A 17,867-nucleotide genomic window follows, 5' to 3' on the forward strand; every position below is an offset into this window, starting at 1 on the left:
TTCTTTTTACATTTTATTCTTTAATACAAAACGAAAAGATGTAAGAAATAAATGAATCCAGAATTAAAGTAATAGTAAGAAGCGGTAAATCAAGTATTAAATTTTATAATGATTGAGGGCCTGGCTCAATAAATATTATTTCTGGCTTTTCCACTGTATCAGATTTGCAGGCTTTCATGAAGTGGAAATCCAAATCTTTCATTGAAGCAGGTCCTATATAATCTATAAAATGCCTGATTTCAAGTTCTATTTATCTTTTTCTTTTTGTTCTTTTTCTTTCTTTTCACGCTCAGATTTTGCTTCTTCCTCCTCATGTTTTTTTATCAACTGTTCCACCTCTTTTTGCTTTAGTACTCTAATTGTTGTCTTTCCATTCTCTCTTGTCAATGTTGCAATTTCAACTGAAACAGACGGAAAATATTTGCATTGTCACTTTTATCTAAAATCAGTAATATTTAACAGCCAAGGTTCTTTATGGTTATGATTGTCAAAGGAGCCCAAGGGAGTTAGGCACAAAACTCAAAATAGTCTCCTTTGAAAATCTCAGCCTAAGGCCTTGATTCTGTCAACACTTTTGTACATGTTACTCACTCATGTGAGTAGTAAAAAAATAAATGGACTACTCTCATATACAGGGCTGTCCCTAGGGGCGTGCAGGTCCCGGGACACAGGCACAAATTTTCTATCTGCTGGGGGGTGCCCCCCCCGCCCCTTCCCCAAGGCCCTACCCCACCCACTCCTTCCCACCCAGTTCCACCCCCTTCCCCCAGCACCTCCAGACACTGGGAAACAGCTGATTGACTGCGTTGGGAGGGAGTGGGAAGCACTGATCGGCAGGGCCCGCTGGCAGGCCAGAGGCACTAGGAGGAGGAGGGGAAGGTTGATAGCAGGGCTCCTCCTTGCCCCCCTACCATGAAGCAAAGGGCCCCCCAAAGCACGGGGCCTGCAGCGGTTGTCCCAATTCACCACACCCTAGGGATGGCTCTGCTCATATAAACAAAGTTAAGCACGTGCTTGTTCGAAGGCTCAAGGTTGAGAGTAAGTAATTCCTGCATCTGCAAAACTGGCCATTGTCCACCATCTCTCTCTATTATACTGTCGAAACTGAGTGGCAATATAATAGAGAGAGAATGTGGGAGAGGTAATATCATTTATTGGACCAATTTCTGTTGGTGAGAGAGGCAAGACAGAGCTGTGTGTGGCTCAAAAGCATATCTCTCTCACCAAAAGAAGTTGGTCCAATAAAAGATATTACCTCTCCCACCTTGTCTCTCTAATATCCTGGGATTGACACAGCTACAACTACCCTGTGTGGCAATATAATACACTAGTTTGTTCTCAAACTCCATCATCACAGACTTATTTTTGACTAAAAAGCAATTGTTTGAAACACATCCAGTTTATTGTAATCTTTTTACAGCAAGCGTTTGGGTTTTTCAGCAGCAAGGAGTTAAAAGCAGTTCACCTTTAAATATGAGAGAGCAATATTGCTTACCTTTCTCTGCAGAAAGTTTGCTAACATCCATGGTTTTGTTTAGCACTTTAATGGCTAAAGCAAGTGCAGATTTCAAGGTCATTGCTCCTTCTTTATAGTCTTGTTTTAACATTGACACAGCTGCCTGTAAGACAAAGAATGGAGATTTATTTAATGCAAAGCAATGCATATAGGCAATTTAAAGTTCTGTTGTGTCAGACGTCAGAGATCATTAATACAGCTGGCATTAACATTACTGTAGGAAATGTTTACAACTATTTCTGCTTGTAGTAGTAATGAATATGGAATTGTGGTTAGTACAGTCCAACTGTAAACCTATTTATCATGGACAAGTTCATTTATTTTGTTTTATTAAGAAAAAAATCTTACAGCACTATTATTCCCAATGCATGTAGCTTTCCATCCTCCATAGTTTCCACTAGGATCACTCTGATACAACTGAAATCCATAATGCTTATCCCAGCCAATGTACAGCAATGAAACACCAAAAGGACGTTTTCCTGTTAAAATACAAGGGTATTAGTGATCTAAATTTAGTAACAAGATTGGTCCTGAATGCTGCTTTAAAAAAAAGCAGTCAAGGAAAATGTTAAATCCTTTCCTCGGAGCTAGGATTTAATAGACTGCTCTGTACTTCTGGTATTTTAGATAAGCTCTACTATAAATCCTTTTATTGTTTACTTCTAAGATGTGACGAAGAAAAGAATGCTTTTAGAGTCTTATTTCAATCTCTTACCCTAGCAGCAATTTATTTCCATGTAAAGAAACTGGAATTTACCACCTTAGTATCTTAAAACAAATCTTCAATGAACATCCTTAAATTTATAGCATAAGAGCTCCAGAAACCAAAAGTACATTAATGGTCAAGTCACACTACAAATATAATGGAGGTTATCAGCCAGCTAGGGCCGTCTGTGTTTTATCATTGTTATTGCTTGTGTTTGGGGAAACATCACAGTTCCATGTATGTGGAAACACTTCATAGGCCATAACATTGTTGTCTAACAGTCACAGAACCATGTTGTCTCATCCGCACTAATAATTAAAAAAAAGCGTTTGAAGACTGATGCCCCTAGCCACAGCTGCTGGTCCATAGTTACACTGGTACAATATATGGGTCCTAGATTTAAATAAATAAATAAATATTCCTGTGCTCAAAAAGCCCTACATCTCAGCCACCAACTTTTCAACAGTGATTAAGGGCTGTGTCTATATCAGCAAATTTAGTATCTATAAATTTATCATCATTGCAGTGCCATCATTTGGAAACAAAAGTTAATTCCTTCGGCAATTTTTCAGCGGTCATTTGCACTTAGCAATTTTATAGGTCAGTAACCAAGTTATGTAAATAACTTCATAAAATCATTCTTTAGAAATTTAAAAGTTCAAATATGTTTCATTTATTACCTCCAAACTGTGTATAAGCTTGCTTGATATCACACAGTGCTGTTACCAACTGCTCACAAGGAATTGGTTCTTGATACTGCAATAGATACCTAATATTCAAAAGAAATATCAAAAATAATATATTTTTCAAAATACTCCTTTTGTTTGTTAGCTCCATGATTCAGGTACAGAGCTCAACACAGCAATGCTTAAGATATTATTTTGATTCACAGTTTTATCAGAATGAGAATGGAAATTCCAACACACACACAATTGGTACCACAGCATAAAGTATTAGGCCTCCCTATTATTTAGTAATTCTTATCAGCCAATTTGCAATGTGGCTGTGATAGCAACCTCCATGGAAACTACTTTTTTGCAAGAGGAGAATGAAAAGTAAAATTAACTAGTGGAAGGATTAGAATAAACAGAAGGTAATAAAAAACAAGTCACTGAACAAAATCCCTGGCACTGGTGTCTTTATTATCAAACTTTATGAATGGAGAATGTTTGTCAAAGTTGTTTCACAAGACTTAATAAAAAACAAATCACTTTGAATTTTTCCATAATGATTAGGTTGTACATTTCTCACAAGAGTGAGTGGGCTCAGTATATTACCTGATGATGGCCCATGAGCAGAGACCAATGAATCTGGAACTATCTTTTTGGAGCAGGATAAATTAGGAGAGAAAACATGTTGGCAAGACAGGTGTATTGTAAAAATTAAAAAATAAAAGCAGCATGAATCTTAAAAGAATGGAACAAGTAATCAGTTATCCAAAAAGGATTGAGATTAGCAATTTAGTAAAGAGCAAAGCAATTTAGTAAAGAGTACACGCCTGTAACTTTAATTTTCAACAAAAAAATGTATTACTTGTGACATTACCTGTAAATTTACTATAAGACTACATATATAATAATAAATTGAGAAAAATGTATTAAAAGAAATGGACCAGATCCCTGGGTATAATGAAAGTGTACCCTTCCACAGTTCTGGGTGATAGTCTGCAAACGTAGTTTAAAATATATGAATGGCTTTGTACTCCATGAGGTGATATGGCAAATAAAATGTTTCTTTAAAAGAAACCAAATTTATATTTGAGAACACTTTCTGTGATTACACATTATTTCCTTATTTAAGGAATCAGACAACTTTGAAGCTGCACACGTTTATTAGGTCTTTACCTAGCTTTCCAGTAGTTAAAGGTATTTCATTTTTTAAAAAGGACATTTCTGAAGTAAAGTACACAAACTACCTCTAACACATTAACAATAAATTGATTAGCATTTCACTGGAACAGGCTAAATCTTTAGTGGACGTAATCCAAGCATTTTGGTTATCTATTTTATTCAATGTAAACAAACGGGGGAAATGATACTATTTCCTTTATTGCTTTAAATGACTAGAGATTCAGCTATATACTGAAGCTGTCTGGAATACATAAGAGAATGTAAAATGCAGTTTGACAAATTGTTATTTTCCATTTTCTTGGCTTGGTCTGTCAAATCATCTAAAACTGAATAAATCTATCTTCTGCTAGTATATTTAATTATCTGAATAGTGTTAAAGTTGGGTATACACTCTATATATATAGGCCACAAAAAGGAGGCTCACATGCAAGGCATTACATTTTATAACATTTATACAATTGGACCAGAATAGTAAATAAGAATTATAAAATAAGCAGATCCAGAGTTCAATTTGTTGACTGGTATCAAGTATTCATTAAACCATCGGTTAGGTTCTGGTAAACGTTAAAGCTCTTTTAGAGCTACTCCTTTTAGTTCACATAAGCAAACCATACATGAAAGTAAAAGCAAAACTTAATTTGGGCAGGGGCTAAAATGTAGAACATTTATTCCTTTTGATTAAGCTTTAAGACATATACAGAGAATAAAAAAGAGAAGCATTTTCCTTGTTAGAGGATTGAATTTGAAGTCAGGGTTAGTCTTAAATCCTTATTGCCACACATTACAGCTCTTAAGTAAAGCTGCAAGAATATCTGTAACCATACCTTTGTGCAATAAGTCTCAGTTCATTTGTTAGAACATTAGCATCTGAAGTTATCCCTGCAACACTGCAAGCCATATCCCTGAAATATAAATACACAAGTTCACTGGGTTGTTATTCATTCCCGAGCAATAGTTATATCATTATGCAACATTTCAGAGGAAGAACACAGTTTCATACCTATGATCAAACCCACACACTGTAAAACAAAAAAGGCCATAAGCTCTTGCCACTGCATTATGTCAGACACATGTTGTAACCACTCCCATAACACTACAACAAAACAGCAATCTTGAAATGGTTCACTAAGTTATACATTTACTTATGATTCTACAAACATGAGGATTAGTTCACGGATTATTAAATTACAGATACTGACAATACACTCTGGACGTGTCTAGAGGAAACATATATACATTACCATTTTGCAGGCCACCTTTAACATTCTGACAACCTTTTATTTGGGTCAAACATACTGTGCAATGACCAACTAAAACAAAACTTTAAATTCTTATTAAATGGAGAATCTAGAGCAGCGGCGTCCAATAGAAATTCAGTGCTAGCCACACTCGTGGTTTTGAATTTTTCTTATTAGCCACATTATAAAAAAGCCACATGCATTAGCCACAGTTCAGTAGCCTATTAGTCACATGTGGCTATTGGCGAATATATTGGACACCACTGTTCTAGAGGATATTCAGTGTGTGCACAACTGACAATCTGGTTAATTGTTACTGGAAAAACAATTTCAGAGAAATAACTGATTCAGATGAGAACAGATGAGAATTTTCTTAGCTGTATTTATTTCTAACAAAATATATTGCATATCCTTAACTGTGCCAAGTAGCTTAAATTTAGTGTTTCTCCTGCTGAATTTGAGATGGCTATAAAATATACACTGCTCAAGCAGACAGGATCAAATACAAAAGTAGAAAAATAATCCAGGTAGTGGATTTAGAGGAAAAAAAAGTAGGAGCAGACACAAGTAATCACTCCTTTGATTGTAGGAAACAGGATTCCTGAATAACCCAGTTCTTTCCCCCTGCTAAATAAACCCCTGGCTGCCCCCGGGATTGGGGAAGAAAGGGTGGGGGAAAGAGGACAAAGTCACTTATGCCTCACATGCACCGAGCAGAACTCCAGTGAACATGAGTATCCAGACCTTTATTGGGCGGAGTGGAAAACAATCCACGGTATGATTCTTGTTGATAACACTGGTAAAAAAAATCTGAATAATTAGAAAGAAAAGAGACTGAGAAATGGAGATATGGATCATCTCTACTAGAGTTATGTCATAGACTATTAATGCATGCTTTACTCATAACCACAGAAAATACAAAAGATAGAACAAATGTATGATTTGAAATGTGACTTACAGCCTATACGAACTAAAGATTACATTTGAACAAGACAGGGACCAATTTATTGCAGAAATAATGAGCAGAATTGTTCAGTTTTAAAATAGAACAGAGAGCAAATGAAGAAAAACAATGGAAGTGGAAGGTAATGTACGTAACAGAGTGCACATCACTGAAATATGAAAACCTATCAGCAATAGAAGCAACGGATAAATTTGTTCAAGAGCAAATCTGAAAATTAGGAGAAATGAGGGAATCAGAGCACTGCTCTTGATTAAAAGATTAGGGGATTTTTTTGCAAGACTTTTTGCTTTTTCATAGTACTTGGTAAGGCTGGGCATTATCACATAAATGCTAATGCAGTGATAGCACCTTGTATTGGGAAATACGAGCTCCCATTATGAAAAATATTCCCAAATTAGCTTTAACATATGGGTTATTCTGTCTAGAAAAGAAAAAGGTTTTGCTTTAACCATAATTTTTGAAAGCTGTTAAAGTTAACACTGAAAATAATTTCACTCAAAACTCCTCAAGTAACAAAGAAAATCAGTTTTAATTATGTTGTTTGAATGACAGAGGTAATTAAATACCCTATTAGCAATTATAACAGCAGTAAACATCTTTCACCAACATCTCAACTTACTCATTAAGCTTGTATATTTTCTCTGAAAAAAAGACTTCATCAAGAAGCTTGTGGATGTTGCGCCGTTCTGCTGCTAACAATACACCATCATTTGCTAAAATTCCCAGGCAAGTGCCTGCATGCCCAATTGCTTCCATAGCATATTCAACTTGATACAAACGACCTAGGAAGAGAGGTTTCGATTGGTAAATTCAACCATTTAACTTTGAAGAGGGGCAATCCTACAAGATGTTGAGCACTTCATACAACATACTAAGAAAGCATAACTCAACCAACTCTCACTGAAGTCATCACATCACAGGATCAGGTTCTAGGTCTGTCACTGATGGCAAGTTAATTGGTCAGAATCAAGTAGGAAATCCAATGAACACACACAGTGGCAGATTCAGATAGAAACAAGCATTGCCCAATTTACAGAGAATTTTAAATGCAAGTTATCTACAACAGCGGTTCTCAACTGGCGGTCCACAAATCCTTTTAGGGGTCTGCAGGGCTCCACGGATAAAATCCAGAGCCTGAGCTCCAGCACCTCCTGCAGGGCTGAAGCCAGGAGCTGCCGGGTTGAAGTCCCAATCCGCAGCATCCCCCCACAGGGCTGAAGCCTGGAGCAGCAGGGCTGCATTCCAGAGGGGCAGAAGCCCTGAGCCCATGGGCAGTGTTGGAGGGACACAGGGGTGTTCCCCCCCCGAAACGACAGTGCAAGAGCAGGGCACTCCTGGGGCAGCTACACCCCTCTCCTGCTGCCCTCTGGCCAGGTAGGAGGTGGGAAGCCAGAGCCAGACAATGTGGGACAGCTGCTGCTCTGGCTGGTGCCATGGAGCAGGCAGCTGCAGTGTTCCCTCATCTCCTGCTGCTACTGGTGCAGGGGGTTGAAGTTGCTTCTCAGCTCCCAACCCCCTTTGCTCACACAGCTGGTCAGAGCTGCCTGGGCTGGGGGACCTGGCTCCATTCCTGGCAGAGCCCTTGGGAAACAGACCACAAGAAAGGCCTCGTGGCACACAGGCCCTAGCTATCCCCTGCCCTGCACCCTAAGCTACTTCTCTGCCCACACACAGCCCCTATCTACTACCTCCCTGCACCATGACTGGTTTTCAAACTTTTTGAGCTGAGCCCCCACCTTTGAGTTATAATTTTGGTTGCGCCTCCATCCCCACAATCTATACAGGCAGGTGGGTGGCCTGCTGACCTGAGTCAGGGCGTGGAGGTGGTGCTCCCTCTCCAGACCCTACTGTGCAGAGCTGGCTCGAGCTTCCCTGCCCAGAGCCCCCTCCTCTCCGCACTGGGCCCTGGAGTTTTTAATAGTATGTTGTGGCGGGCCTTAGAAAAAAAAGGGTTGAGAAACCCTGATCTACAAAACTAACTGAAGAAGAAACTGAGACAAAAAACATGGATTTTTCAAGATTCAAAAAGGAATTTTAGACACTTCCATGAATAAGTAGTGTCAAATGTTACACTAGGTAGGATAATATTGTATGGGCTATTAATACTCATGTGTCAGGGCTTAGCCAACAGCCAAAAGATATTTTCCTTGTATCATTCCATTGCCTAGGATGTACAATCTTTTTTTAAACACAAATTTTCCAGTTTAAATAAAGCATTTTGTTAAATGTCTGTGCAGTGTTGTTCAATTAGAATATTTCAGGCGGGATTCTTGAACGGGTACTTTTGAGGGGCGGGGGCAGGTCAGTGTACTTTGAGTATTGAATAAAAGGTAACCAAATTTTTTAATATATAAAATAAAATAGTACTGAACAATGGTTTGAATTTTGGAAGGTTAACACCTTCCTCTGATGCATTCAGCATTAAACACTGTTGACAAAAGAAACAGGATACTGAGCAGATAAACCTTTGGGTCTGTTCCTCCATGAAAATTCTTATGGTTTGCAATTCATACTTTTCTGCATTGTTTCCATAGCTATAAGGATGAATGAAGTTGTCTTTCTGGAAACTGGGGATGTATCCAGGCTGGCACAAGCAACTCTCCAGCTGACAAAGTTTACTGCAAAATCTCACTGAACTTTGCCCAAAGCTAGACTGAAAAAATGTACTCAAACTTACTACCAAAAGGGTGGTGGCAGTCAGCCCCTCTGGGCATGAGCATGTAATTCACTGCCAATGGAATAGGCAAGAACCATATATAAATTAAGCTGGAGAGCCTTCAAAAAGAAATGTAAAGAAGCAGATCTCAATTAGATAGAGGAACTTTTATACTTTATTCTTAAAATTATCTCAATTTGCATTAAAATTAAAAGCATATCTCCACTATAGTCATGAAATCCCTTATAGTTTTGGGCGTTCCTCTTAACGTGAGGATCTGACTTCTGTGTCACAGATGAATTCAGGCAAATTGTCAACACTCAAGACTTCTACATATTTCAGTTGCTATTTAAAATTCTTAGGGAGGCATAAGGAAAGAAGTTGATCGGTCATGTGGTTCCCATTTACAGAACAATACCTTCTGGAGAAAATATAGTAGTTCTGGAATCATATCTTCGAGACTGTAACAAAAACATAACAGAACTCGTTATTTTTTCCCCTTTAAACAGAAGAAACTTTATTCAGTAATATTGGCAATCATGTTCAGCAGTAATAGTGATTTCAGTTTAATATCTCAGACGTATAGCATTATAGGTAGTTTTGTTACCATTATTGTATTAGTTACCTTTTGTTACTAGTCAAGGGACGAGTGCTCAATTTACATTTACTTCAATGCTTTTTCCTCTTATCCCTATCCCTCACAAAGCTTTACAACTAATGCTGTAAACACTTCTGCACATGCTTAATTTATGTAAAAAAATCCCAATTTAAAGTGGGTAAAGTTAAACATGTGTATAAGTATTTTCAAGACTGGAGCCTCTGTTATTTAAAGTCATTTCGCTGCAGAGAGCTTAATGATACTGCTGAACTCAGGCAACAAAAGGGATATATTTCATGCATAGTAACTCACCATCTTGCTTGTATGTTACACTGTAAAAAAAAAAAAAACCCCAATCAATATAAAGAATGGGTTTGTAGAACATAACTACACATATCTATCACTTAGACATTGAAAAACGATGTACAAAAGTACTAATTACAGTAATTAGCCCTCAATAATAGAAGAAGGTTTTTTTAAAAAGTTTTCAATACACATGAATCTCACTGATGAGATAATTAAAAGGGGGTCGTGGGAATCACCTTGACAGCTGGTAAGTAAACCCGATTAAAAAGGTCCCTTTTAATGAATTATATCAAAGTAGAAGTCGTTGTAATGGAGCAGATCAGTGCCTCTACCTACTGGGCAAGTGTTGAGGCTGGGGCAGGTTTCTCCCCCTCATTCTCCTTGCAAATCCTCCCTATTCCCAGAGAGAGAAATCTTGGGACAGAGAAGACCTCATCCCCCGCACGAGAGGAACTTGGGAGCTAAGTCCCCCCCCCTACATCCCGGCCCACTGAGAGGGCGGGGGGAAGAGAAGCAGCCCCTGCCCAGCCCCCCTTACGCCCCGACCTATCGAGAGGGGCTGGGGACAGCCGTAGTCCCGTGAGAGAGGCTATGGGGTCCCCCCAGCCCAGGGAGGCCGGCTTGAGCCCGGTTCGCAGGCGGCTGCACTGCAGAGTCATCCCCCCTCCCCCCGCAGCACGGGCAGGCCTCACCGCCCCGCCCCCCCCCCACTTCACACCGGGGGTTGCTACTCTCCTCGGGCCGGGCCCGGCCCGGCCCTGCCCCTCGGGCGGCCGCCCCGCACTCACCGCCGCACTAGCGGGGCTCGTCCGCCGGGAAGAGACCGTCCTGCCACCGGCCACTGACTCAACCCTCACCGCTCGCCAAAATGGCCGCCGCGCAGGCGCGCTAGCGGGGCCTGGCCCGCGGGTCGGGGCACTCCCGAATCCCGGCTCGGCGAGGCGCTGCCTGGGGAGACAGGGCCCGGTGGGGGATCGCTCCGCTCCTAGCCCAGGCCTTGCCCGGGCCAGGCGCCTCCGAGCTGGAGCAGGGAGCGCGCTGTCTCAGCGGCAACGGCTGGGCTCCCGCCTCGTCATTGCGGCAGCTCCGGAACTGCCTCGCTAAAGCCCCTTGTCGCTGGGAACGCGCCAGCCCTGGGGGGGGCCTTGAATCTGCGCGGCCACCTGGGCCTGGCGCCAGGGCACTGCCGGCTCCTCAACTCTTCTTCGGTAACCAGATTGGAGAGAGAGAAATAGGGGTGTCCCCGGGGGCCTGACCTGGGCGCAGTCCTGTCACTATATTCATCAGTGATCTGGAAAAAGGGGTAAACAGTGCGGTGGCAGAGTTTGCAGATAATACAAAGCTACTCAAGGTAGTTAAGTCCCAGGCCGACAGCGAAGAGCTACAAGAGCATCTCTCAAAACTGCATCCGATGAAGTGAGCTGTAGCTCACGAAAGCTTATGCTCTAATAAATTTGTTAGTCTCTAAGGTGCCACAAGTCCTCCTTTTCTTTTTTCTCAAAACTGGGTGACTGGGCAACAAAATGGCAGATGAAATTCCATGTTGATAAATGCACAGTAATGCACATTGGAAAACAGAATCCCAGCTATACGTATAAAACGGTGGAGTCTAAATTATCTGGTACCACTCAAGAAAGGTCCGGGAGACGTGGTGGATAGTTCTCTGAAAACCTCCACTCACTGTGCAGTGTCAGTCAAAAAAGAAAAGGAGTACTTGTGGCACCTTAGAGACTAACAAATTTATTAGAGCATAAGCTTTCGTGAGCTACAGCTCACTTCATCGGCTCACGAAAGCTTATGCTCTAATAAATTTGTTAGTCTCTAAGGTGCCACAAGTCCTCCTTTTCTTTTTGCGAATACAGACTAACACGGCTGCTACTCTGAAACCAGTCAAAAAACAGAGTGTTGAGAATCATTAAGAAAGGGTTAGATAAAAGGACAGAAAATATCCTATTGCCTCTATATAAATCCCTGGTATGCCCGCATCTTGGATACCCGTGTGCAGATGCGATCGTCCCATCTCAAGATATATTGGAATTGGAAAAGGTTCAGAAAAGGGCAACAAAAATGATTAGGGATATGGAAAGGCTGCCATATGAGAAGAGATTAATAAGACTGGGACTTTTCAGCTTGGAAAAGCGATGACTAAGAGGGGATATGATAGAGGTCTATAAAATCATGGTGTTGAGGGCAAGGGGTTGGGGCTGAGGAGGGGTGTGGGGTATACAAGGGGGCTCAGGGGGTTGGGGTGCGGAGTGCAGGAGGGGGCTCAGGGCAGGGGGTTGGAGTGCAGGAGGGGTTTGGGGTGTGGACTTCAGCCTGGCACCACTTACCTTGAGCAGCTCTGGGGTGGCAGCAGCACACGGCGGATCTAAGACAGGCTCCTTGTCTGCTCTGGACCCAGGCTGCTCCTGCAAGTGGCCGGCACCATGTCCCTGGAGTGGGGCATGGGGGCAGAGGGCTCCTTGTGCTGCCCTCCCCTGCAGGTACCTCCCCCAAAGCTCTCATTAGCCACGGTTCCCTGTTTCTGGCCAATGGGAGCTGTGGGGGGCGGTGCTGGCAGCCGGAGGCAGCACGAGGAGCCCTCTGTCCCACCCAGTCCCACAGGAACCTCAGAGATGTGGTTCTGGCTGCTTCCGGGAGTGGTGCGGGGCCCATGGTGCCACAGGGGTGACAATCCTGCGGGCTGGATCCAATGCCCTGACGGGCCAGATCTGGCCCACAGGCCATCGTTTGTCCACCCCTGCCCTAGGTTCTGTTTCAAAAAGCTGGGAATGGGCGATGGGATGGATCACTTGATGATTACCTGTTCTGTTCATTCCCTCTGAGGCACCTGCTATTGGCCACTGTCGGAAGACAGGATGCTGGGCTAGATGGATCTTTTTTCTGACCCAGTGTGGCTGTTGTTATGTTCAGCAAGGTTATGCCAGCAACCACGGTATTAGTGTGAAGGACTGGCACCTTGATACCACTTAATTTTGGGTGTATCCAGGCGGAATTACTGCTGTGTCCTTGCAGTACATTTGAATTCTCCAACAGACATTGTAAAAAAGTCCATATGAAATAAAATCTCAACTGGCAAAGATTAAAATGATAAAGTTTGTGTATTATGCCAAAATTAAACATGGGGAATTTATCTGAAAATACACTTTATGTGATCAGGCAAAGATGGACAAGTAGGATTAAGAACTAGATCCAAAATTCACTGAAATTTAGGAGAATATTTCCATTGATTTCAATGGCAATTTGGCTAGACTTAGAGAGTATCATAGAATCATAGAAGATTAGGGTTGGAAGAGACCTCAGGAGGTCATCTAAACCAACCCCCTGCTCAAAGCAGGACCAACACCAACTAAATCATCCCAGCCAGGGCTTTGTCAAGCCAGGCCTTAAAAACCTAAGGATGGAGATTTCACCACCTCCCTAGATAATCCATTCCAGTGTTTCACCACCAAGTGAAATAGTGTTTCCTAATATCCAACCTAGACCTCCCCCACTGCAACTTGAGACCATTGCTCCTTGTTCTATCATCTGCCATCATTGAGAACAGCCAAGCTCCATCCTCTTTGGAACCCCCTGTGATACATGAAGTGGGGGGAGGGAGTAGCTCCCTTTGATGAACACCCAGCCAGCCAGTTGGCTATAAAATCTCTCTTGGTCTGTTTTCTGCTTGCTTTACCTGTAACAGGTTAACAAGCCCACAGGTAAAAGAAAAAGAGTGGGCACCTGACCAAAAGAGCCAATGGGAATGTAGAACTTTTAAAAATTGGGGAAAAGAAACTTTCTCTTTGTTTGTTGTTCTCTGGGCTGCAGGGACAGAGCACCAATGCTGTGTAAGGCTTGAACCAGGTATGAAAATTCATCTTCCATACCTAGAAGAAATTATTTGGATAGACAAAAAGAAAAGGAGTACTTGTGGCACCTTAGAGACTAACAAATTTATTTGAGCATAAGCTTTTGTGAGCTACAGCTCACTTCATTGGATGAGATGAAGTGACTAAGCTCACAAAAGCTTATGCTCTAGTAAATTTGTTAGTCTCTAAGGTGCCACAAGTACTCCTTTTCTTTTTGCGAGTACAGACTTACATGGCTGCTACTCTGAAACCTGTCATTATTTGGATACGGAATATTTAGGTAGACACAATCAGGTTTAATTTTATTTTGGTTTGTGGATCTCCTCTATGCTAACCCCAGATGCTTTTGTTTGCTTGTAACCTTTAAGCTGAACCCCCAAGAAAGCTATTTTTGATGTTTGATTTTTGAAATTGCTCTTTTAAAATCTAGCAAAGCCTAAATTCCAGATGTAATTTTAAATAAAATTTACCTTTTTTAAGAACAGGGATGGATTTTTGGTGTCCTAAGAGGTTTGTGCATGTTGTTTGATTAGCTGGTAGCCACAGCTAATTTCCTTTGTTTTCTTTCTCAGCTCTTCCCTGGAGGGAGGGTGAAAGGGCTTGAGGGTACCCCACAGGGAGGAATTCCCAAGTGCTCCTTCCTGGGTTCAAAGGGTTGGGGGTGTTTTGCATTTGGGTGGTGGCAGCATTCACCAAGCCAAGGTTAGAGAAAAGCTGTAACCTTGGAGTGGCAAGTATTAATTTTTAAAATCCTTGCGGGCCCCCACTTTCTGCACTCGAAGTGACAGAGTGGGGATTCAGCCTTGACACCCCTGTTCAGGTAGTTGAAGGCTGCTATCAAATCCACCCTTACTCTTCTCTTCTGCAGACTAAACAAGCCCAGTTCCCTCAACCTCTCCTTGTAAGTCATGTGCCCCAGCCCCTTGATCATTTTCGTTGCCCTTTGCTGGTCTCTAATTTGTCCACATCCTTTCTGTAGTGGGGGGCCAAAACTGGAGTAGAGACATGTTGTTACCAGCTTTGCCCATTACTTTGGGGTATGCTCATTTATTAGGATTACTCTTCTGGGGGTGGGGTGTGTGTTCTGTAATTCTATCAATGTATTGCTTGTGTCACTTGTGTTCTCATATGGAGCTGTACTTCTCCCTGCTGCAAGATCCCTCTCAATGGACCTATCCTGCAGGACCTAGGTTCCCCAGGGCTGGGTTCTTCCAGCCCCAGAATCAGACGAACACACACACATTAACAGAGCACATCCAAGAGGACCGGGTTACCTCCCAAGCTGACCCCTTATATGTCCCTGGACTCAGTAGGCCGGGTCAAGCAGCATTTTCAAACTGTCACCCTCATAGGCCCTTGGATTCAGTAGGCTGGATCGAACAGCACCTCCAAGCTGTCACCCTCATATGCCATGGGCACCACACCGGAATAGAGTATACATGAGCAGGTTGGGTCGAGCAGCACTTTCAATCTGCCACCCTCAACTGCCCCTGGATTCAGCAGACTGGATCAAGCAGCACTTCCAAGCTGCCACCCTCATATGTCCCAGGTTCAGCACATCCCTATCCCCACTTTCACGTTACACTTGTTCTGGTAGTAACCCATTTGATGAGCAATCCCCACAGGATTTTTGGGCACTGCAGGGATCTTTTAGCTTAGGTATGAGGAGTGTTGCTACAGAATGAATAAGGAAACCAAAAAACACCCATGAGGGGGAGAGAGAGAGAAACAACCAGCTTAATCATGAAAGTTATTTATTGCCAGGTAATAACCATAGGGGAGCCAAACAAACAAAAGAGTTATAATATTAAATCTAACTTAAATTTGATTATAAAAGTCAGGTTTAGAAAATGATAACTAATCACACAAGTTTCAGGGTCAGAAGGCTATACCTAGAGAGAGAGAGAGATGGGTTCTCAGCACTCCGTGAAGCTTGAATTGATCAGGGGTCCCAGAAGGTGGTGGTAGTTGAGGGTCCGGAGTGCTGGAGACAGGCAGAGGCCCCAGCACGATCTGTCAGGAGAAGATGAAGTCCCAACAGAACTGATTCAGATTTTGGATCCAGGCATCAGAACACTTACTTGGGCATGGGTGGGGTTTTTGTAGAGAAACAACAATGGTTCAAGGGAGAATTCTAAATTTATTTGTAAACTGATAGCTCAAGGGAGTATACCAAAGTTGTTTTGTTAAGGCTATATAACGGGAGCTGATCATTCCTGGCTAAGAGTGATGGTCCTTGGAGGGAGCTCACAATGCAATTAGGGAGCTTCACTATTTTGGATACCAATAAAGGATTTATTCCTAGAATTGGTCTGATAACTACTGAGCCGAGTGTGTGCAGGCGTGGGTTCATTAACATCTGGAGCAGAGATCCCCTGTCATGGAGTGCTTCTCTTTTTTTCTGGTCCCAGAGTTCCCTGTGATTCTTGCCTTGGAATCTCTGTTCTCCATTCTGTATGCTTATGGAGATGCCTCCTTGTCCTATCTTCGATGTAAATGAGGCAAGGGGAGTTTCCTTAATCCTGTCACCCTTATCCCAGGGGTTTAGGTGTGTCCCCCACTGCTTTTTCATTGCTTTTTGTAAGTCTTTCTTCTGATTGGTTTTGATTCAAGCAGATGCGGGGCAACGGGGGGAAGGTCTTTCATGAGTCAGACAGGCTGGGTACTGCGCCCTGGTTCCCCAAGTACACAGAACTGCCAGGTAACAATGTTAAGCCCAATTTTCTAAACAGTACATGGACAATTACCTGTGAAAAATGTACAATTTCAATGCACATTTACCAAACCAAGTGACTGTCTTTAGGTGTATCCATGACTGGCTGTTTGGGTGTGTAAGTATTCAGTGTGCATGCATCACCCTGGTCTCTGAACATGAGCAGACAACTTGTAGTTTTTTTAAAAAAATCATTGTCTTAAGAGCCATTGATGCATCTATGAAACATTCTCAATGCATTATTTTATCTTAAAATTGCTTTAAAAATGTTGTGAATAAAAATTGTACAATTACATAAATTGTCAAGTGCATCTTTACTTGTAAGTATATGAACATTTGTGTCTGTAATAAAGGTATGAAAGCTACACGGGTTCATTGTTCATATATGCCTTTGCAGTCTCAAACCAAATCTTCTCTACAGCTTCTTGGCCCATGTCAAACATTCTTAATAAGTGCTTCCATCCAGTTTTTGCTGTGATCATTAGGTATTCTTTGTTCTCAGGATACAAGAGGAAAGTGTATGAGGCTATTACAAGTGACTGAGAAAATCTACTACTCACCAAGAGAAACAGGGCATCTCTCTCCTCTATTGTCAATGGTACAATGCTTTCAAACCCTGCAAGAACATGCCCTCCCACACTGAGAGGATCCTTGCTCTCAATCATCATGTACATGATAGTTATTGCTAATTCAAATACATAGTAACCATAGCTCATGTCACTAAAGTCCAAAATACCGGACACTCTATATTGTGGATTCTCTGGTGAAGCAGTGTTGGAATCTAATAAGATATTATGATCATTAAGGTCCCCATGATTGATACCTAAATGCAGAAAAAATGGAAATAGTATTATGAATAAATAATAAACAAGAAACTTTCTTCTGGTTTTTTTCATTCTCTTAAGAAAACCACACTGAAAATATGCACTTGATTTCCTCATCATATGTGAATACTCAGAGTGTAAACAGACACATACACTGATCTATCTCAGAACTAAGGCATGATAATATTCCTATAAGCCATCATGCCTTGCTAGGTCTCACTGCTTCCTAATAAGAACCTTATATATGAACCTTAGCTTCATTAATCCTATATAATAGCTGACTAGATGGCAACTGGCAATGGGATTGGAATGATTTATTATTTAGCTTGTTGTGATACCCACAATATGCTAAGTGCATTCCAAATGCAAGGGATTGCACAGAGAGCTTCAAAGACATTGCTATCACTGGCAATGTTAAAGAAGTGGTTCGGGACTATTTAGAAAAGCTGAACGAGCACAAGTCCATGGGGCTGATGCGCTGCATCCGAGAGTGCTAAAGGAATTGGTGGATGTGATTGCAGAGCCATTGGCCATTATCTTTGAAAACTCATGGTGCTCGGGGGAGGTCCCGGACAACTGGAAAAAGGCTAATGTAGTGCCCATCTTTAAAAAAGGGAGAAGGAGGATCCGGGAAACTACAGG

General features: G+C 41.9%; 2 protein-coding genes across 11 annotated transcripts in view; both read right to left on the reverse strand.

The window, feature by feature from the left end:
- On the reverse strand, nt 1-17,682 carry PSMA4 (proteasome 20S subunit alpha 4). 3 transcript variants are annotated; one of them, XM_038419281.2, is made up of 9 exons: nt 10,623-11,015; nt 9,841-9,860; nt 9,349-9,391; nt 6,894-7,056; nt 4,897-4,974; nt 2,903-2,991; nt 1,865-1,995; nt 1,496-1,619; nt 1-401 (listed from the first exon to the last, which is right to left on the reverse strand). In XM_038419281.2, exons 2-9 carry the CDS (start codon nt 9,841-9,843, stop codon nt 247-249), a joined length of 786 nt encoding a protein of 261 aa, XP_038275209.1. In that variant the 5' UTR covers nt 9,844-9,860; nt 10,623-11,015; the 3' UTR covers nt 1-246. The 3 variants fall into 3 exon arrangements, with proteins under 3 accessions (XP_038275209.1, XP_043349524.1, XP_043349523.1); XM_043493589.1 differs by lacking the exon at nt 10,623-11,015 and adding an exon at nt 10,171-10,188; XM_043493588.1 differs by lacking the exons at nt 9,841-9,860; nt 10,623-11,015 and adding an exon at nt 17,678-17,682 and having other exon boundaries at nt 9,349-9,413.
- HYKK (hydroxylysine kinase) overlaps nt 15,426-17,867 on the reverse strand; it is a 20,391-nt gene continuing 17,949 nt past the window's right edge. For 7 of the 8 annotated variants that reach the window (XM_043493586.1, XM_038419629.2, XM_043493585.1 and 4 more), the window contains exon 5: nt 15,426-17,224. In XM_043493586.1, coding sequence (XP_043349521.1) covers nt 16,764-17,224 — 461 coding nt within the window. In that variant the 3' untranslated portion in view covers nt 15,426-16,763. The remainder of the gene's footprint in view (nt 17,225-17,867) is intronic. The other variant, XM_043493587.1, reaches the window with a different exon arrangement.

This window comes from Dermochelys coriacea, chromosome 10 (assembly GCF_009764565.3).
Source record: "Dermochelys coriacea isolate rDerCor1 chromosome 10, rDerCor1.pri.v4, whole genome shotgun sequence".
Taxonomy (NCBI): Eukaryota; Metazoa; Chordata; order Testudines; family Dermochelyidae; genus Dermochelys; species Dermochelys coriacea.

Excerpts from the sequence above, each read along its gene's own strand:
- PSMA4 (XM_043493588.1), bottom strand. The coding sequence starts at position 9,406 with ATGTTTTTGTTACAGTCTCGAAGATATGATTCCAGAACTACTATATTT. Across the intron at positions 2,992-4,896 it reads CTGAGACTTATTGCACAAAG|GTATCTATTGCAGTATCAAG; the intron begins GTATGGTTACAG and ends TTTGAATATTAG. Across the intron at positions 1,620-1,864 it reads GCATTGGGAATAATAGTGCT|GCAGCTGTGTCAATGTTAAA; the intron begins GTAAGATTTTTT and ends TTTGTCTTACAG.